Source organism: Schistocerca americana, chromosome 4, assembly GCF_021461395.2.
Source record: "Schistocerca americana isolate TAMUIC-IGC-003095 chromosome 4, iqSchAmer2.1, whole genome shotgun sequence".
NCBI lineage: Eukaryota > Metazoa > Arthropoda > Insecta > Orthoptera > Acrididae > Schistocerca > Schistocerca americana.
Genome location: NC_060122.1, coordinates 319,428,309 through 319,449,552, shown reverse-complemented (window position 1 = coordinate 319,449,552; position 21,244 = coordinate 319,428,309). Strand labels below are relative to the sequence as shown.

Genomic DNA, 21,244 nt, shown 5'->3' with positions numbered 1-21,244 from the left:
CTTCCTTACCACTTGAAGATGTGGACCACTCTAACGATGAGAAAATGAAATAAATTTTGGAATAAGATATTTGCTGTCCTAACGTCATAGCATGATTAGTTAGGCATGTGAAGATGAGGAATGTTTTGACAAGTATAGTTCTATGTGGGCTAATAGAAGTTGGTTTTTCGACAAGATGACTGAAATTTAGGAGGAATCTTGAGTCAGTGGTTAATTCGATAAAACGCAGAATGTTGGGGCCATGCAGAGAGGCAGATGTCATGTACGTGAATGATTACAAAGCAGTTAACGTCGAGAGCAGAAATGGTTAAGGTGAAGGGGAGAATAAGTGGCATAGAAAATACATTCAATGCAGGCTTATAATGTTAATGCAATACATAAGCATTAAATTTAAGTGGAATCGATGACGCAAAATCCATGGTCAGTTGAAACAAAATCACCAGTAATTCATTACTTCTATTCCTCACTGTGCAAAGCGGCTGATATTTGTTTCTTGATTCGCCATTCTCTTATAACTAACGCTAATGTTCCGAATGCTTCTTACTCTCTGCTCCTTCAAGTCTAATGGCTTTCAGTATAACCGCTCCAGCCACGCAAGCTTATTGCAGCAAGTTTCGGCTGACCAATGAGCTCAGTGCTAAGGCCCTCATGAACATGAATATGGGCATCATTTTCATATTTTTTTTTTTGTATTTATTATCAAGTTCTGTGAGGCCATGCGAACCAAAGCTGCTTGATCTCTGAAAGGGTCAGTAGATAGTTTACATAATGCTGATTAGAAAATTTATAAACAAAGTAACTAAAAAATTAATGAAACAGGAAAGAAATCGTGAGAGTGTTAACGAACAAATAAAAGTTATCAGCTACTGAGAGGACCTCCTGTACAGAACAGGAGTGTACGACAAGGAATCCCTTCGGCTTAGGGTTTATCATTCAATTTTTTTCACTTGTATTGGAACACTGTTGAACATTAAACCTGTTGAATAGCGCACACCCTTCTGTACAATGCTTAAGGAACTGTTACCCAGATGAAAATCATTTAATGCGTAGGGTTTGCTGAACGAATATTTCAGTTTCTTCTCAGTGACTCAATATTGTCAGCAAGAAATCTCATGATGCAGTGTATCTGTATAGGGATGGCAGGGTCAGAACAATGGCCTACATGAAGCTCAAAAACTAATACAGCAGATCGGTCTGATTGGCCTTTTCTAGATTAAGAATATGGCTGGTGGGTGCAGAGTGTAATATTTATGTGAAATTAGTGTTAATACAAATGTAGTACTGTGCAATAGGTAACAGGCCCTATTGCTGGGAGATTCTTTTACAAGCTGGTGACGTTCAGGTGCCCAGTTGCGGTGTCAAAACAAACCTGGAGACAATGAAGTCGCTTCCCATTGGCTGAAAGAAGCCGAACCTTATTTGGTAGCAAGGAAACTCCTGGCCCCTGATTCTCCGAAAAGTTTGAGAGCAGAACATGGCGTGGACAAGGGGGGGAGGGGAGGCGAGTTTTGGCGGCCACAGTAAGCGGTCGTGAACAAAAGCTCCTGGTAGAGAAGTTTGGTAAATATGTTGATTACGTCTTGCGAAGTGTTAACTGCGTCACGACACGATGGTGCGTTACTGAATTCTGGTGGTGCTGGCCAAAGTGAACGGTTTCGTATGAGATGGCTGTAGACGACTTTTAAGAAATGTTGTGTTATTAGAGTCGAGTGCGATCGTAGTAACAAGTATAGCGCTGTTGTAAGCGTAGTGAAGCACCACTGGATCTGTGTAGTGGCAAGTTACAGAAATGACAGATTGTGTAATCATTAGTGTAATCGTTTTGTGTGCTGTCGCAAGGCATCCCTAAGATAACACTGAAGTGCCCTTTACTGCAAAACAGCTCCTCCTATTCTTATAGCTTAACTTAGCAGCGCCACATTGAAAACCGAGCAATTGCCAGGAGCTCTCTTCTGCAGAGAAGAGGACATCAACATCTACTGTCTCTAAGACACACCAGCTGAGAAATATTTCTATATGTGCCTGATGTTGTACACCTAAAACTACAGCCCTCGTGTGCACAGTCAGTCTGTTACAATGCATTTACCTGGGTTACGTCTTAACGGAGGAGGTGTAACAGGTTTGCCTCAAAATGTGATACCAAGTAAGCAAAGGAAACAAGACTTCCTCCAAATATGTGTGTCAGAGACAGTGGGGTTACAGTGAGGTGACACGAGTCCTGGGACAGCAGCACACACATGGAGATGGCGGTAGTATCGCCTATACAAGGTATAAAGGGCAGTGCATTTGTGGAGCTGTCACTTGTACTCAGGTAATTCATGTCAAAAAGTTTCCGACGTGATTATAGCCGCACGACGGGAATTAGCAGGTTTGGACGCGGAATGGTAGTTTGAAATCGGAGTTCAATATTCCGATATCCACAGTGTCAAGAGTGTGCTGAGTATACTAGATTACAGGCACGGACAACGCAGTGGCCAACGGCCGTCGCTTGAAGACAGAGATCAGTGGCGTTTGCTTAACACTAACAGACAAGCAGTAGTGGGTTAAGTAGCCAAAGAAATCACTGTGGAGCGTAAGACGATCATATTCATTAGGACAGTGCGATGAAATTTAGCGTTAACGAGCTGTGGCAGCGGACCACCGAAGCGAGTGCCTTTGCTAGATCACATTACCTGCAGCACCTCTCTTGGGTTCGTGACCATATGGGTTGGACCCTGGACGACTGGAAAACAGTAGGCTGGTCAAATGAGTCCCGATTTCAGTTGGTAAGAGCTGATGGTAGGGTTCAAGTATGGCGCAGACCCCACGAAGTCATGGACCAAAGCTGTCAGAAAGGCACTGTACAAGCTGGTGGTGGCTCCATGATGATATGAGCTGTGTTTACATAGTATGGACTCGATACTTTGGTCCAATTGAACTGATCATTCACTGCAAATGGTTATGTTCGACTACTTCGAGACCATTTGCATCCATTCACGGACTTCATGTTCCCAATGCCGAAATTTTTATGGATGACAATGCACCATGTCACTGGGCCAGACGATTGGTTTGAAGAACATTCTGGACAATTCGAGCGAATGATTTGAGCACCCAGATCGCCCGACATGAATCCCACATAACATTTACAGGACGCAATCGAGAGGTTAGTTCGTGCACAAAATCCTGCTCCGGCAACACTTTCAAATTATGGATGGCTTCAGAGACAGCATAGCTCAATATTTCTTCCAGCAAATTGTTGAGTCCATACCACACCAACATGCTACCCTACGTCGGACAAAAGGAAATCTGACACAATAATAAGAGGCATCCCATGATTTTTGTTACCTCGGGGTATTCTTATAATGAAGACAGCAGCATTCAGTATCTGCAAAAGATCGTGAACATACTTCGAAGGCAACGCTCAAGCTACCCAGGCAGAGACAGGGAAAGTAGAGTCAGTCATCTCGCTGGACAACTTACCTGTAGGCGCCTTTCAGAGGTCAGTTGCCGATGTAGGTCCGAAGCAGTCAATGCAAGAGTGTTGTTTATCAGCGTCAATACAGTGGTGGCACACTCGACTGTCGAAGAGATCCGACAAACTGATAACTCAATAGGATATGAAATTTTGCTGATATTGGAGTCACTAAACAGCAGTTAATATTAAGCAAGAATGCCTCTATAGGGGAACATTTTTGGAGATTGTGTGTTTCTCGTAGCGTGCGAAAAGAGATCAGTATGCAACAGCAACAAAAGTTGCTGGAAGATAAATTCGATTGGCAAACAAGGTGTATGGACACACGCATGGTAAATGTAATGGGTTTCAGCTACTGCCTAGAGGCGACTCAAGACGTTGTTACTGAACTCAGTGGCAGTCAGCGGGAGTTCGTGCCACGAATGGCAGAGTTGCCGTCCAGCCAGATTTGAAAACCCGTAGTCTAGCTGGTGCCTTCACGTCTACAACATAGAAATTGGAGTAAGTGCCACGAGTTTCACTGTGTCAACTCGCCACCATGCATCGGTCTGGTAATGATGTGCTTTGAAGCAGTAGGATATAGTCTAGCTGACAATATTTCACTTGTCTCAAAGTAATAACTAAAAGCCTGTAAAGTGATCTGAGATACTTGTTGACGTTATGGGCACAATACTGCTTGTTTAATTCTATTGTTTTATGAAAAATTATTAACTAATTCAGAATGGCACTTATAAAGTACAGCTGCAATCAATCTAACTATGGTCCAAACGAAGTACAGGGACTCCATAATAAAAGTTCCAGTTTCAAAACGCTGGAGAAAGAGAATCACGGCTCAAAAAGACGTCAAATTTGAACAGCATATTATTGACGCAGTTGGAAACGTCATGGAACCAGAAAAGTTTAACGGAAAGTTGACCAATAGATTGCGCTGTAAACACAAGAAAATACACACCAACAGACGCGCGGAACACAGCTGTTCCTCAGTTTTCGTCCGGGAGCCCAGCATGACAGTCTCCGTGAAGGATCACTCGCTGCTGGCAAAGCTCTTCTACAAGAATGATGACTGTGCGCCAGTAGCCCTGCAGAAATTCTATACACTCGAGGGTGTGAAAAAAGACACTAGTCCGATGTGTCTACGGGTCTGGAGAAAATGATTACAAAATTCGAAAAAAAGTTCTTTTGAAGTGCAATGTGTCAGGGGGAAGAATCAATTGATCCGACTTCTGCCGAAGATGTGGCCACAGCGTTGCAGGGAGGTCGAGCGGTGGTGTGCAAAAAAAGCACGCAACGCAGGGGAATTATTAGAACGTTGGATATGCCTGTGAGCGTGGTCATAAAACTCTACGACACATCCTACATTGCAATCCACACAAAATCAGCCATATACAGATGTTGCTTCCTGCTGACCTGCCAGTAAGAAAAACGTTCGCTCTGGAATTTCTTGCTTGCATGGAAGTGGACGATAAATGACCGTGCAACATTATGTGGACAGACGAAGCCCGTTTCTGTCTCTAAGGACATGTCCATACGCAGAATTCCAGAATATGTCCAACGGAAAATCCGAACGCAAACATACCGATACAGCTTCTTTCTGCAGAGGTGACTGTGTGGTGCATGTTGACGCCATCGTTTATACATCAACATCAACATTTATACTCCGCAAGCCACCCAACGGTGTGTGGCGGAGAGCACTATACGTGCCACTGTGATTACCTCTTTATCCTGTTCCAGTCGCGTATGGTTCGCGGGATGAACGACTGTCGTATTTTTTCCGTGGAAATGAGTTCTGCTGGTCCTGTTACTTTCACCATCATCGGTAAATGCTACGAGAATCTTTTGCACGCCAACGTCATTCCAGTCTTCCAACAGCGTGGTTGTGTGAGTAGGATCATTGCGTAATCAGTGAAATGCCTGCTCCAGAAGCAATTCGGCAATGCAAGAATTATCAGTCGCGATTTATCAGCAGCCTGGCCGTCCGGTTCACCTGATCTTAATCCGTATGACTTCTGACTGTGTGGTTATCTGAAAAATGTCGTTTTCAGTGCTCCAGTTACGAACATAGCTGACTTGAAGGCAAGCACTGACCAACGCATTCTGAAAGTTACCGCCGAAACAACCCGATCTATTGTGGAACATGCTGTTTGTCGATTTCAATCTGTGGCACAAAACGGTGGACAGCGTATTGTACATGTCTTGCGCCAGTCTCACAACAATTATAAACCGATGTCACTTTGCTTCTTATGCGGCTTTGAACCCAGGACAATTGAAAACCTATGTCACTTTGCTTTACAGACTATTTTTGGCCTCAGAACAATTAAAAATCGTTGTCAGTTTGCTTTTTATCAGGCTTCTAGCCTCACAACAATTAAAAACCGCATTTTCCCATCCGATGTGGTACAGCCTTGCCGTGGTTGGTGGACTTACCTAACTAGCAGTGCCGCAACTGTTGAGTGCCGAACTTGTGCAGTGATCAACGTTGAGAAGTACGCATGTTGTAAAGTGAATCTTAAACCATAGTCATCGTATTGCTATTTACCTGTCATTTGTAGCCGTCCCCATTTACACTTCCGTTTGCGAAAAGTGCAACACCGAGAAGGAATTACCCGAATAGCGCCACACTTGTTGGAAGTGGCGACGATGTGCAGGGAATATGTGATACGTTTTGTAGTGAGATGGCGTACACGTAGGCCGAGGAGAGCCCTCTCGTGTCGGTCCGACAAGGTCGGTGTTACGCCTAGTGTAGTCGGTGCAGAGCTGTCACACAGGTGGAAACAATACAGTGCCAGTATGCCTTGTTGACGTCAAAGGATGCCATATCTGCATGTGTGCGAGTTCGAACGGGGCAGAATGATCGGTCTCCGGGAAACGGGGTTGTCATACCGTGCCGGCAGCGGTGGCCATGCGGTTCTAGGCGCTGTAGTCCGGAACCGCGCGACTGCTACGGTCGCAGGTTCGAATTCTGCCTCGGGCATGGATGTGTGTGATGTCCTTAGGTTAGTTAGGTTTAAGTAGTTCTAAGTTCTAGGGGACTAATGACCTCAGATGTTAAGTCCCACAGTGCTCAGAGCCATTTGAACCATTTGTCATACCGTGACCTTTTGGCTCACCCAGGGGATGCTGCTCCGACAGTGATGCGGGTGTGGAGGCAGTGGATGGAGGAAGGGCGTACGCAGCGACGAGAGGGGAACCGGACCACGGAATATGACCATAGCACGAGATGACCGTCATCTTGTCCGGACCGTACAGCGTCATCCACAGTGTTGGCTCGTCGCTGGAGAACTACAACAGGTGTGAATTTGTCTGCATCGACGGTTCGTCGCCGTCTGCTGCAGGTTGGACTGGTTGCACGCATGACATTACGTCGGCTTCCATTGTCCAGAAACTGTAAGCTCCTCCGACTGCAACGAGCACGTGAACACCGTCTCTGGGGTGCTGAGCGGCAACATCTAATCTTTTCGGATGAGTCCCGCTTCAGCGTGTCCTACAGTGATGGCCGCATACGTGTCCGGCGGTACCGTGATGAGCGCAGTCTGGAGGGCTGCATTGTCGAGCGGCATAGCGGACGAAAACCAGATGTGATGGTTTGGGGCGCCATTGGTTACAACAACCGATCTCACCTCGTACGTATTGCGTGCACTTTGAGCAGCAACCGGTACCTAACGGAGGTTTTGGAGCCTGAGGTACTCCCCCTACTTCAGGCCTCTCCACAGGCCACATTTCAACAGGACAATGCCCGGCCACATATTGCGGAGAATGTACAGGCCTTCTTCGAAGAGCGACAGTACCATTGCTTCCCTGGTCTGCACGTTCGCCAGACATTCCGCCCATCGAACATGTCTGGGATATGGTTGGTCGGCACCTGGTGCGTCACGGTCCTCCAATAACTGATGTCACGAATATGTGGGCTCGGATACAAATTGCGTGAAGGAAAATCCCTCAGGAACGTATTCAGAACCTTATTGATTCAACGCCACGGCGTATAGCAACTCTAACTGCAGCGCATGGTGGCCACTCGACTTACTGAATAGTAGGGCTCAAAAGATATGTACAGATTTGAAAAGGTAATCATTTGTTACTTGTCATTACCTAACCTGTGGCATTAACTTAATTGAATTCATGCATTTCCTTCTTGGTGTACCAATTTCCAACAACGGTAGTGTACATTACGACGCTTACAGCGCTATCTATTGGAAAAATTCTCGTTAATTTTTTTGTTACGTGACATTTCTCCCTGCGACAATAATAGCCTGTTCAGTTTTGACGTCATTCTGAGCAAGAATTCTCTTTCCACATCGTTTCGAAACTGGAACTTGATTTATGGACACCCTGTATATTTTGCGGAAATAAAACTATTGTTAAGTACGCTATTTACATTTCTGAAACGAGATCAACTATTCCTTTTGTTATTTATTTGTTTAATGCAAGCACTGCACGCAGTTAATGAATGCAATTAAGTAATTACAGATTAAAACGTCTACAAATGCCGTTGGGTCCCATAATTTTTTTTCTTTTAAAAATGAAGGAACTTGATGCCATGGAGTACAAGACGAACAATTATAAAAGTTATACTGGGCACTATGGAAAGTGTAATCGGCTGCAGTTGCAGGTCTTACTTGTGTCCGATCTCGTGTGCCAGCACGTAGACGGATGTGAAGCCGGCCGACGGGTAGGGCTTGCCGAACACGTTGGTGGTGCCCAGCTCAGCGATCACGCAGTTGTACTTCTCCAGGCACACGCCGCCCACCGTTGCCAGACCTGAAAACACGCCAGTACATCTCTCACCTTCGCCTAAAATATCACACAGCACTTTGTATATGTCTGTTCTACACCACTCCGACCTCAGATCCAGTTTCATAGTCATACTACACTCTAACAGAATATAAACGACACACAACGAAGGGATAATCAGAATGAGAAAGAAATGGGTTGATGTCTTGTACATGAACAGACAAACAAATAATTACAATTTCAGAAAAACGGGATATTCAAGAGAAAGAGCTTCACAAATTTAGCAAGTCAATAACATGTTGGGCCACCTCTGTCCCTCATGCAAGAAATTGTTCGGCTTGGCATTGAATTGTTGGTGTCACATTCTGTCCGGCTGGTGCGCTAGGCCGTCAAAGTTCCGAGCTGGTTGGAGGGGTTGGGCTGTTTGGTGGAGGAGACCAGACAGCGAGGTCATCGGTCTCATCGAATTAGGGAAGGACGGGGAATGAAGTCGGCCGTGCCCTTTCAAAGGAACCACGCCGGCATTTGCCTGGAGCGATTTAGACAAATCACGGAAAACCTAAATCAGGATGGCCGGACGCGTGACTGAACCGTCGTCCTCCCGGATGCGAGTCCAGTGTGCTAGCCACTGAGTCACCTCGCTCGGTCTGGTAAGAGGGTCCTGCCCATAATGCTCCAAACGTTCTCAATTGGGAAGATATGTAGCGATCTTGCTGGCCAAGGTAAGGGTTTGACGAGCACAAAGAAAAGCAGTAGAAACTTTCGCTGTGTGCGGGCGAGCATTATCTTGCTGTAACGTAAGCCCAGGGTGGCTTGCTATGAAGGGCAACAAAACGAGGCGAAGAATATCTTCGACGTACTGCTGTGCTATAAGGGTTCCGCGGATGACGAACAAAGGGTCGTGCTATGAAATGTAACACCCCCGACCAGCACTCCTGGTTGTCGCGCCATATGACCAGCGACAGACAGGTAGATATCCCACCGCTGTCCAGGACGTCACCATACACGTTTCTGGCCTGCATTTTCACTGACTGGAGTAGAATTGTCTTCAGTGATGAGTCCCTCTTTGAACTCCGCCCCGATGACCAACGAGGACATGTCTGGAGACACCCCATACATCAGTGGGATACCAGTCTGAATGTCGCCCGTCATACGACCCCATAACCAAGAGTGATGGTCTGGAGTGTAATTTCATTTCGTAGCAGAACCTCTTTGGCTGTCACCCGTGGCACTCTTATAGCGCATTGGTACGTCGACGATATTCTAGCCCCCGTTTTGTTGTCCTTCATGGAAAGCTGCCATGACCATACATTTCAGCAAGATAATGCCCGTCCGCACACGGTGAGAGTTTTTAGTGCTTGTCTTCGTGCTTACCAAACCATACCTTGGCCGGCAAGGTTGCTGGATCTCTCACCGATTGAAAACATTTGGAACATTATGGGCAGGATCCTCCAACTATCTCGAGATTTTGGCGATTTAACGCGTTAGTTGTGAAACGTCCCCTTAGAAAAATTATTGAATTACTATGCTGGTTATCCCCTTAGGTTATTTGAACGTACTCAGACATTTCGCTCTTTACTTATTCTGTTCAACACTAAACTGACACACAATATTTTTAGCGCAACACAATCTGACTTTCAATAATCCCTACAAAAGAATGGCCCTGACTAACATTAACCTATACCTTTCACAAATCACTTACCTCACAAAAATCTTCGTCACTCGAACTACTGCAATACAGCGATTTAACGCGTTAGTTGTGAAACGTCCCCTTAGAAAAATTATTGAATTACTATGCTGGTTAACCCCTTACGTTATTTGAACGTACTCAGACATTTCGCTCTTTACTTATTCTGTTCAACACTAAACTGACACACAATATTTTTAGCGCAACACAATCTGACTTTCAATAATCCCTACAAAAGAATGGCCCTGACTAACATTAACCTATACCTTTCACAAATCACTTACCTCACAAAAATCTTCGTTACTCGAACTACTGCAATACAGCGAGCGCCACTACCACCAGCTAAATAAAATATTCAAACTACTGAAGGCACTAACTACTGATAGGCATAGTTAGCAAAAGAAAGATTTTGATAAAGAACAAAGAATGTATTTACCTTAATAGTGTTCAAAAGTCATAAGATATATAGCAGTTCATGACATCCAGTCTTACAAATGTACTGTTTCTGATGGACACACGTCCAGATCATCCGCTCTCAAAATTCCGCCATTGCTGGCGGCTCACCTCTAACTACGCAACGCTACGCGCTGTTAACAGCCTACTGCCCAACACTACAATGGCGAATATTACTCCAACAATGCAAACCAACCACAGCCTTCACACAGCACAGTCAGTGATTTTCATATAGAGCGCTACATGGCGTTACCAACATAAAAACCTAAACAGCCTACTTACAGTTGGACCGAATTTGGCACGATCTTCCTCAAGAGGACATCCAATAACTTTATTAATCAGTGCCAAGTGGAATAACTGCATCCGTAAGGGCCAACGCGTTAGTGACTTGCGCAATGCATGAAGCTCGTTCTCTTGCATAAATCATCCAATTTTTCTGTAATTGTCCACATTTGTTTGTCTGTACATGTATATCACATCTACTGATTTCCGTCCCATTCCATATTTATTTTGACAAATTTGTAGCCTAACCTCTCAAGGATATCATGCTTTCTGAGATTTGCATATCTGACAAAATGATATGGTTGGTTAGCTTGTGGGGGTGAAGGGACCAGACAACAAAGGCCATCGGTCGCGACTAAATGATACCAGAACAGCAATATTTTCATTTTTAGTCATTTAACCGAATGTGTTTCCTATCCCAAGAATTGTGAAGGAGTGAGTCCATGAAGAGTGAAGACTACATTTTTAATTATAATTAAAGTAAATTGTAGATTAAAGTGAGCTCTCCCCTTATGTATTTTCCGAAGTCCACGAGCAATCTGAACTATTACGACCGGATGTGGAATTGAAGCTTGGTCCTCAAACAACGCACTTAAGGCAAAACTTAGAAAAACTTTACGCAAGTATATTTCAGCATTTGTAGGATAATTTTGCTCCAGCAATTCGGTTGTTGAAGCGTCGTGGGACTTCGTCGATTTTCAGTCACGTTTAATTGTGCAAGAACACAAACAAGTACATGACTGAGGGCGGAAGTTGCGAGACAGTCTTCGTAGGGGGACATAAAGGGAGATTTCGAAGAAATCAACCGTGAATCACTGGACTGCAGATCACACCTGGTTTTTCGTAAAACCACTTTCAGACTCACCCTCGAAACAACACTTGGGAAAAATTAACACAATTTTCCCATGCGATCTCTGAGTTTTCTTATTTTATTACGATGATCATTTCTTCCTATGACTGAAATCTGGTGAAAAGATCTCGCCGCAAGAAAGAACATCTTTGATTTAATGATTGCCAACCCAAATCGCTTGTCGTATCTGTGACACACACTCTCTCTCTTGTTTCACGATAACAGAAAACGAGCTGCCCTTCTTTGAACTTTTTCGATGTCTTACGTCAGTCCTATGCGGCTGGATCATATATCTGTGCAGCAGTATTCCATAAAAGAACTGACAAACGTAGCGCAGGCAGTATCCTTATATTTGTTGTATATTTGTTATATCTTGTCTTTGGTTCGCGTTTCCCACGATATTTTGTATGTGATAGTTCTACTGTAAGTTGTTTGTAACTGTAATCCCTAGGTATTTACTTATTGTTGAATAGACAACCGTTGCAATTGTATGATTTAAAGTGTAACGAAAATTTAATAGACTTTTTTAGTGCTCATGTGGAGGACTTCACATTTTTTTTATTCTTGCACACCATGTGGATATCTTGTTTAAACCATTTTGTAATTCGTATTAATTTTCTGATGAAAGAATCGTCTGGTAACAGTATAAGAGGGCTGCTCAAATTGTCTCATAAATCATATGCGTAGATTACGAACAGCATAGGGCCTGAAGCATTTCTTTGGGGAACACCAACTATCACTCCGATTTCACTCGATGACTTCCCGTCAGTTACTACGAACTGTGATCTTTCTGACAAGAAATCATGAATCCAGTCGCACGTATGAGGTGATACTCCATAGGCACGCAATATGATTAGAAGCCGCTTGTGACAAAAGACTTCTGGAAATCTACGAAGATAGAATAAACTTGAGAGTCCCTGTCGATAGCACTCATTACTTAACGCGAAAAAAGGACAACTTGTGTCTCACAAGAACGATGTTTTCTAAATCCGTCCTATTTGTTTTTCTTAGAGACATTTCATCATGTTCTAACACAGTTTATGTTCCAAAATCCTACTATATAGGTCTGTAATTGAACTTAAATGGTATATAAATTATCGAAAGACCTGCCTTTCTTAAATAAATTGCTTCACTATACAGAAGGTAGCTACTCTCAAATTCGCCGCGCGGTCTATGGCGTCTTGTCACGGTCCGTGCGGCTCCCCCCGTCGGAGGTTCGAGTCCTCCCTCGGGCATGGGTACTTAGCGCAAGTTAGTTTAAGTTAGATTAAGTAGTGTGTAAGTTTGGGGACCGACGACCTCAGTAGTTTGGTCCCATAAGATCTTACCATAAATTTCCAAATTTTACTCCCAAATTCCTCATGTTGGCAGCAGTTCTTGATCCGAATTCTGGAATATTGACTGCATCTTCTTTGGTGAGCGAATTTCGGAACACTAAACAGAAAGCCGATCACGATAATGTAAAGAGGGATGATGGTGTATTCTGTCTGGTGTTATCAAAACATGGGAGCAGCTGACGATGTTGCAGACAGAGATGTCGTTATCAAAAAGATAAATTCCTTGATGACCGACTACATGTTGGAAAAGAAAGGAAAACTGTTAAGTAACCATAAATGCCACGCTACTAATCAACTATATCCGGGCCGCTAAAACATGTCACTTGACAGCGCGCTTGTAGTTGGTTATATTGCGATTGCGCGGTTGCAGTACCTGCCACCGCACACAACCACAGCTGACATCTCCGAATTATGTTTTGTAAACGTAACCTACGTGTATATAAGCTGTTGCACAATAATGTATACGTAAATACAACAAAGAACGTTTTTCTAAGAATGGAGAGAATAGCGACGGAGAAAAAGTGTTTGACATTACAGTATATGAAATCCGGAAACAAACAACACCCGAAGTTGATGACAATGTCTATTAGAAGTCATTACGATTTGTTATAGTAATAGCTGCATATAAAACGTGGCATAATAATGTAAACCTAAGAATGCCAAAGAGCATGCTATCCACAATTGCAGAACGGAATAAAGAGAAAGCTGCAGCCTACTCGGTTGCATAGAGAAAGAATTAACTCGGTATAGATTTACACTCAACAATTTCCGATGTCAGTGGCGCAGTTCCATCCAGTTCTGCTTCACTGTCATCGGAATCTGGGGCAGAACCATCGTCACCATCATCATCAAGAGAAATCACTAACTGTACATTCTCGTTTATAATTCCGTCTCTGGTTCGTGCTTCTCTAACACGCTTACAACATGGTCTACTTTCTTCCTGGATGAGTTGACGTCTACGTAGCAAGACCTTCGCGTAGCAGCCGTTCCACTTCTCTATTGTAAAAGAATTGTTATTATTTCAAATGTAAGCCTCGACATCACTTCAGACCAATTCAAATGGGTTAAAATGGCAGCGATAAGGCAGTAGCCTAATTGGCATATGACTCTCTTCCCTTGCAGTTTCCTCTGTAACACACGTAGGCGTCAAAGGGTTATTTTATTTTGCAAGTGAATGTAGCAGCGGCTTTGCCATGCTCATGTCTGCAGCAACATCTCTCGCCTATGGCATATGACTCTCTTCCCTTGCAGTTTCCTCTGCAAGATACGTAGGCGTCAAAGGGTTATTTTATTTTGCAAGTGAATGTAGCAGCGGCTTTGCCATGCTCATGTCTGCAGCAATATCTCTCGCCTACAACCACTGCGCCACCGTTTCATTACAGTCACTAGTTGTTGGAGTTTTGTTTAATATCACAGATTGGTAATGTATAACGCTATACATTACAAACACTGTCCTAACACTTAACTGCGACAGCAAATTTTTAATCCTCTGCAAAAATCGTGGGTGTCCATATCCTAGTAGTAGTCACAAGTTTTTCTCGATCGAAAAAATGAAAAGTCCTTCAAGCACAAAACCGTTTGAAGAACCTGCATGAGCCACAATTATCGTGGTCTTCTTCCCGTTGGCTGATGATCACCGCTTTTCGGAGTATCATCTGTCCAGCATTTAGCAGCTGCTTCTTCAGCGCTTCCCTAGGTTTCATCTAGCCATATAAATGAGTGTAGGCCTATATCCTTTCCTACAATTTCATGTAAGAAAAGAGTCGAGCTTTTTCGAGCAACAATTTTCGCCCGACTAACCTTTTAGAGCGGAAGTCCATACTTATTAACACCATTTGAAGTGAAGTGTCCCCCCCCCCCCCCCCCCCCCGGCGCGCCTTTTCCCTGAGGAAAGTTCACATTCTTTCAAAGAAATTAGCAACTTCGCTGTTGTGGGTTGTTCTTTCTTGCTATAATATCCGCAATGTGCCGACGAACTACATCGATTTGGAACGTATCAAGATCTGTAACTGGACGTTGCCGCTTTTTTTCTTTCCAGGTGTACTTAAAAATACACTGTTTTCGCCACAGAGGCTTTGTTTCACACGGTTTACTACACTATATTGCAAGGTTTGAAGTAGCATCCCTTTCCTTGTAACAGTTCTTTGAGTGAGTCCTAGAGTTTTCGAGGTGCGTTGTAATACTTTATCAGCAGCAACAGACGCATGCTCATGAAAAGAAACAAATTCTGTTTCTTGCTCGTAAAACTCACTCGTCCTTCGTAGCACACCAAAGCCTGACTAGTTAAAGGCGCTCCAAGACGAAACGGATTGCCACTTGGTGAACAATGTCGTTTTGTTGACATTCCTTAATAAACAGGAACTGTACTCGAAGCGGTAAAAACTGTAGAGAAGCACACGGCCGCTCACTAACACACAACATTTACACAGAAGCCGGCAACGTTGTACCGCCGACGCTGGAACCGTCTGTCGTTGCTGTTATTTAATTGGTTCATTAGACGCAGCATCTAGGATTCCACGTTTGTTTGTCACTCATACTACCAACTTTTCTGCACCTGTGGAATGACCTTGAAATGACGTGTTTCAGTGGCCCGGGTATAAATATGTAAGGTGATATTTCGAAGTTTCCTTGAAATTGTTGCATTCCACCAAGAATGAGGGTACACGATAAAGTTTCTTTACGTCGAGACTGCCGTATAAGAATCTATCGAGCGTACATAAAGTACAATGAAACTGTTGTTGGTATGAACAGAAAACGTCTGAGACAATACCAAATAAATCAAGTAAAACATGATATATCACGGTTGATGTGGAAGTGTTTCTGTGTTTGAGACAGTGCTCAACATCTACTGAATTGGATTGGTGTTGTGGAATACGATAAAAATGTTACCACATTCAATTTTTTTTATTAAGGAACAGTAATTGAATCGAATCAGTTAAAATCATAACTGCGTAGGCTCCCGCGGCCAGAGTCAGTCGACGAAAAAGTTTTCTGAATATTTTATCGTGCCATAAAATAAAAAAACTATACTGGACAAGCCAACGTATCGGCCACTGTTACCGTGACCGAAATGTCTGTTTCTCCGGTGTTTTCTTTTTACATTATGACGCGGTACGACACTCAGAAACTATCAGTGTCAGTTAAAACATACTTCAACACCATTGTGACTCTCGTGTGTTAGTAAAAGACATGAATTTTATTGTCGGGAACTACATGATAACAAAAAAATTCTATACCCGGTACTTAGGATTGCGTTTAAAAAATGGTTCATATGGCTCTGAGCACTATGGGACTTAGCTTCTGAGGTCATCAGTCCCTTAGAACTTAGAACTGCATAAACCTAACTAACCTAAGGACGTCACACACATACACGCCCGAGGCAGGATTCGAACCTGCGACCGTAGCGGTCGTGCGGTTCCAGACTGTAGCGCGTAGAACCGCTCGGCCACCACGGTTGGCGATTGCGTTTAAAATTTTACTATATCGGACTGGTATTGTGCCACAAGCCCATCTTCGGAGACACACTACAAAAATGGGGACTTGGTTCTATATCAGTCGAGTATAATAAAATTTCAGTATTCATTCTATGCGGCCGACGTTGGCTTTTTTGTCATCATTAAGTTCCTGACATTAGCACGAACTGCTGAGAACAGTGTGTAGAAAAGGAACGTATTGTCTTTTGATAAATTAAAATAACAGTACAATCGGTATTTCTGGTATGAATCTTTCTAGGTTTACTTCCTGTGCCAAAACTGGATAAAATCTCAAACTGTCGACAATGTCATCCATTGTGTTCCTCAGGAACAAGTGACTGTCGTGGCCGTTGTCGTGATGCCATTTAAAGCCCATTTAAGGCTTGTGACTGGTCAGTTTACGTCGTCATTACGTCATACAACCAAACAATCACAAGATGTATATGGTCACCACGGCAGCAATCACGACAGTCACATGTTCCTGACGAAGGCGAAGCCGGCCGGAGTGGCCGAGCGGTCAAAGGCGCTACAGTCTGGAACCACACGACCGCTAGGGTCGCAGGTTCGAATCCTGCCTCGGGCTTCCATGTGTGTGGTGTCCTTAGGTTAGTTAGGTTTAAGTAGTTCTAAGTTCTAGGGGACTTATGACCACAGCAGTTGAGTCCCATAGTGCTCAGCGCCATTTGAACCATTTTTGACGAAGGCGAAAGTTTGAGATTTCACCCAGATTAGACGCGGCAAATAAATCAATAACGCTTTATGAAAGGATGTCGCCGCAAGAAGGTACGATCCCATTCTGTTTTCCGGCATATCAGTGGGATACCTGAGTGCACATCGCAACAACCCGCTCCCTCATAATGTGCTCAAGGCTTGATTCGTTATTTCGCAGTTCAGCTGTTCCTGGTCAAGGTACGTTTAGTACGTATGCTATTGTTAGTCTAGTAGAAATGTTGCGACAAAGTTCTCCGGCTAAAATTTGTAATCGCTTTTTCAAAAGTTATTCATTTTTCTCAGTACAAAGGAGGAGACTAAAAGGATGCATTGTCTCCAGGTGTCAGTAGTTCTTTCCCAGTTACTGTCATGCACATGACTTTAAATGGGAAATAATTGTAAGAGGAAAAATATATCAAGGCTTTTTGTTCTATTTAAGACGAGGGTGAAAGATTTTGATAACCACGGTCATTTGAGAAATACTGGTCATGTCCTTAACTTCTGGCATGGTTATTTTATTTTCTGTTACACTCTGACAGCTGTAATGCAATTTTAAATGCAGACAGTGAGTTTGATTGCGTCACTGATAAACAGGCACAGTGCACGCTGAGTGTATAAACGGAAAGCCCATGCCGTACGGTTGGACCGACGGCAGGCAGCTGGATACGTGGGCAGGATTTTAGTGGCGTGAATTGGCCCGACCTGTTTCACAACGTCCGTCCTCCATTCCACTCCCTCGCTTCGATCGAGCGTCGAGTGCGTTCGTACTCCAGGTGCACCGTTCTTGAAGCACAGTAACTATAGCCGCAAGAGCATTTGGATGTCAACAGCTTTCTGTAGATAAAGTTATCAGTGTGACACGTGAATTAGTTTTCCTTACATTGGCACTTGACCTGCAGAATAGTTTTCTTTCTAAGCCATCTCAAATAGGCGCATTATCCATGTTTACGTCAAATGGATATAGTGAAAAGTCTTGAAGTCAGTAAACTGTATGCTTTCTACGGTCTATCGCCAACTGAAGTTCGTACTATTTGGCAATATTCTACGCCCTCATTTGCATCAGTTAAAAAATTGACAGTATAATTCAAATATCGTATTACATGTCTTGAAAATCACCCACTGCACCACAGATGAAAGCCTCAAGATAGTGCACGGTATGAACATTCGAATAACCAATGGGAATGCAGCTAGGTAACGTCCTCGACAAACCGGTTGGCGAATAGTTTACCCGGTTACACTCTTCATGTCAGAGTAGCAAATAAACCAATCCTCAGTTATTGGTGCGACATGTTTCAATCTCGATTTTCCCTTAAATTTTACCCCCTACTGCTCCCTCTAATACTGGGGAGTGTTGTACCTGGAGAATAGTGTACCTAGAAATACAAAATGTTTCTTTCTGTTTCCATGCAGTGACTTAATTTAGAATCACATGAAGGAATGCTCAGTAGAAACCACCATAAACAATTTCCGACGTTTTTCAACTGTATGTTTTTTGTGAGACACGTGGTTGTGTTTTGTGCGTTTGTAAAACATAGGTGTTCTACTTATCTAAGCGCTGTATAATACAGGGTGAGTCATAAAGGACTTCACAAGTTTGGAATGATAGAGAAATTTATTGAGATAGCTTACAGAATCGATAGAGGTGTTATTTTGTAGCAAACAACGTTAACACATAAAAGTGCCAAGTGTCTTTTTGGTTCGATGTGATGCGGCAAACATTCCGCCGGTAACCAATTTCTTCTCACATTAGGGGTTGCACCATATCGGGCGTAACTTTTGCAACGGCTGCGTAGATTCGATTTTTAAGGTCGACTAGATTGTTTAGTAAGGGAGAAACATACGCACGATCTTTAATGAAACCCTAGAGAAAGAAGTCGTTCATGAACCAAAACACACAGCAAGCACGCTCTGCACCAATGAATGAAGCCATTTTAACTGTGCACCATGCTGGCACTCCTGGTGGCAGAATGGGGTACTAAATGCACTACATGAAACTTGAGATTGTTTGCTACAGAAAGACACGTCTACTGATTCTATAAGTTATCTCAATAAATGCCAAAATTGTAAAGTCTTTTTTAACTCACCCTGTATGTGAAATTTGTTTCGAAAATTTTTTTAATTCTCCTGTTACAGAGTCTTATGTTAAGTAAATTCTGTCTTCTTCTCTCGTCATGCGTCAGGCTACACCTGGTCCTTCCATCGTTTTGCAGGTCTTTGAATGCATCTTTTACCTTGCGGAGTATATCGCCAAAAATGTAGTAGTAATCTTGATTTGTCCCTCCTAGGGGACACCGCCTTAACGGGGCGCGAGGGTTTGCGTGCTTCGATGAAGTCAAGGGCTATGCCGACGGAAGCGTAGGTACCAGCAGGGCCACCCAAATCGGACAGGCCTTGACAGAGGAGCCAGACGAAGTGTGTCCCACAACAAGGGGGCAGGGAGGGCTCTAGAGGCGTAGAGTAGCCAGCTTTCCTAGGGGAGTAAGCCCTACAAGAAAATCATTCACGTTGGAAGGCCTTGAAGTGGCAAACATCTGACACCACAAGTATCTCGGAAGAAGTTCTGAAGCACATTTTACTGGAGTAATTTCTGAACAATACTTGGCAGTTTTTAAAAAAAGAGACATAATGGACTTCGTGCTCCAATCCGTCGCAATGGAAGACACGATTCTTGGACTACAATATGCAGAAATAAAACACCATCCAAAGCAGTGTGCGTAATGCAGTGATCCTATACAGTGCTGGAAAAGATGCTATTTTGTCGAAAACTGACATTCTCAGTCCGTGGCTGTGTACAAGACGCAGGTTGGCTCTTACAGAGAAGACAACAGCAACCAGACATTTTTTAAATGCTATTTATTTATTTAAATAACCGGTTTCGAACCGAAAGGATTATCTCCAGACAGCTAGTTCACGTTACGATACATTTTACATTAGCTTTCACTTTTTGTTTTCCCAAATGATGGAATTTCGATGGGGTGGTGGTGTCCAACAAACAAAACAAGATGTGAGACAATGTCTTTTTAATTGTAATTGTGGCTCAGAACGATTTTAGATGATGTAAACAAATGATTCTAATGAACCAAAACATGTTAAATGTGTCGTGACGTGAACTAGCCTTTTGTAGATGAACGTTTCGGTTCGAAACCGGTAACAGCGCTATTTTATAAATAAATAGCAATGTAAAAAGTGGCTGGTTGCTGTTGTTTTCTCTGTAAGAGTCAACCTGTATTATGCTGGAAAAGATATTAGCGGTGATTTCTGGTATCCAACATGATTCCTTCTTATTACGCCATACAATGGCAATATTCGGTTTATAAAGAAACGCGACGTAAGCTCACTATACGAAATATTAGTTATACTTTTAAAAGAGCAAGAAAGAAAATCACTACACCAAACGCTTTCAAATATGTATAACCACTTTATGTATACTTCATGATACAGTGTAAAGTTAATGTTAACGGAAAAAGACTTCGTTCAATCATGTTCCTATCTGTTACAACCTGACAGTCCCGCACTGTCACCTGATAAACAAAGTAAGAGCCTACGGAATATCAGACCAGCTGTGTGGCTGGATTGAAGAGTTTTTAGCAAACAGAGCACAGCATGTTGTTCTCAATGGAAAGACGTTAAAGTCACCTATGGCGTGCCACAGGGGAGTGTTATGGGACCATTGCTTTTCACAATATATATAAATGACGGAAGTTCCATGCGGCTTTTCGCGGATGATGTTGTAGTATACAGAGAAGTTGCAGCATTAGAAAATTGCAGCGAAATGCAGAAAGATCTGCATCAGATAGGCACTTGGTGCAGGGAGTGGCAACTGACGCTTAACATAGATAAATGTAATGTATTGCAAATACATAGAAAGAAGGATGATTATATGATAGCGGAACAAACACTGGTAGCAGTTACTTCTCTAAAATATTTGGGAGTATGCGTACGGAACGATCTGAAGTGGAATGAGTATATAAAATTAATTGTTGGTAAGGCGGGTGCCAGGTTGAGATTCATTGGGAGAGTCCTTAGAAAATGTAGTCCATCAACAAAGGAGGTGACTTACAAAACACTCGTTCGACTTATACTTGAGTATTGCTCATCAGTGTGGGATCCGTACCAGGTCGGGTCGACAGAGGAGATAGAGAAGATTCAAAGAAGAGCGGCGCGTTTCGTCACATGGTCATCTGGTACGCGTAAGAGCGTTTCGGAGATGTTTAGCAAACTCAAGTGACAGACTCTGTAAGAGAGGCGCTCTGCATCGTGGTGTAGCTTGCT

General features: G+C 43.2%; 1 protein-coding gene across 1 annotated transcript in view; it reads right to left on the bottom strand.

Moving 5' to 3' along the window:
• Positions 1–21,244, bottom strand: part of LOC124613446 (A disintegrin and metalloproteinase with thrombospondin motifs adt-2-like) — a 116,272-nt gene that overhangs the window by 61,988 nt on the left and 33,040 nt on the right. The window contains exon 6 of the mRNA XM_047142148.1: positions 8,065–8,206. Coding sequence (XP_046998104.1) covers positions 8,065–8,206 — 142 coding nt within the window. The remainder of the gene's footprint in view (positions 1–8,064; positions 8,207–21,244) is intronic.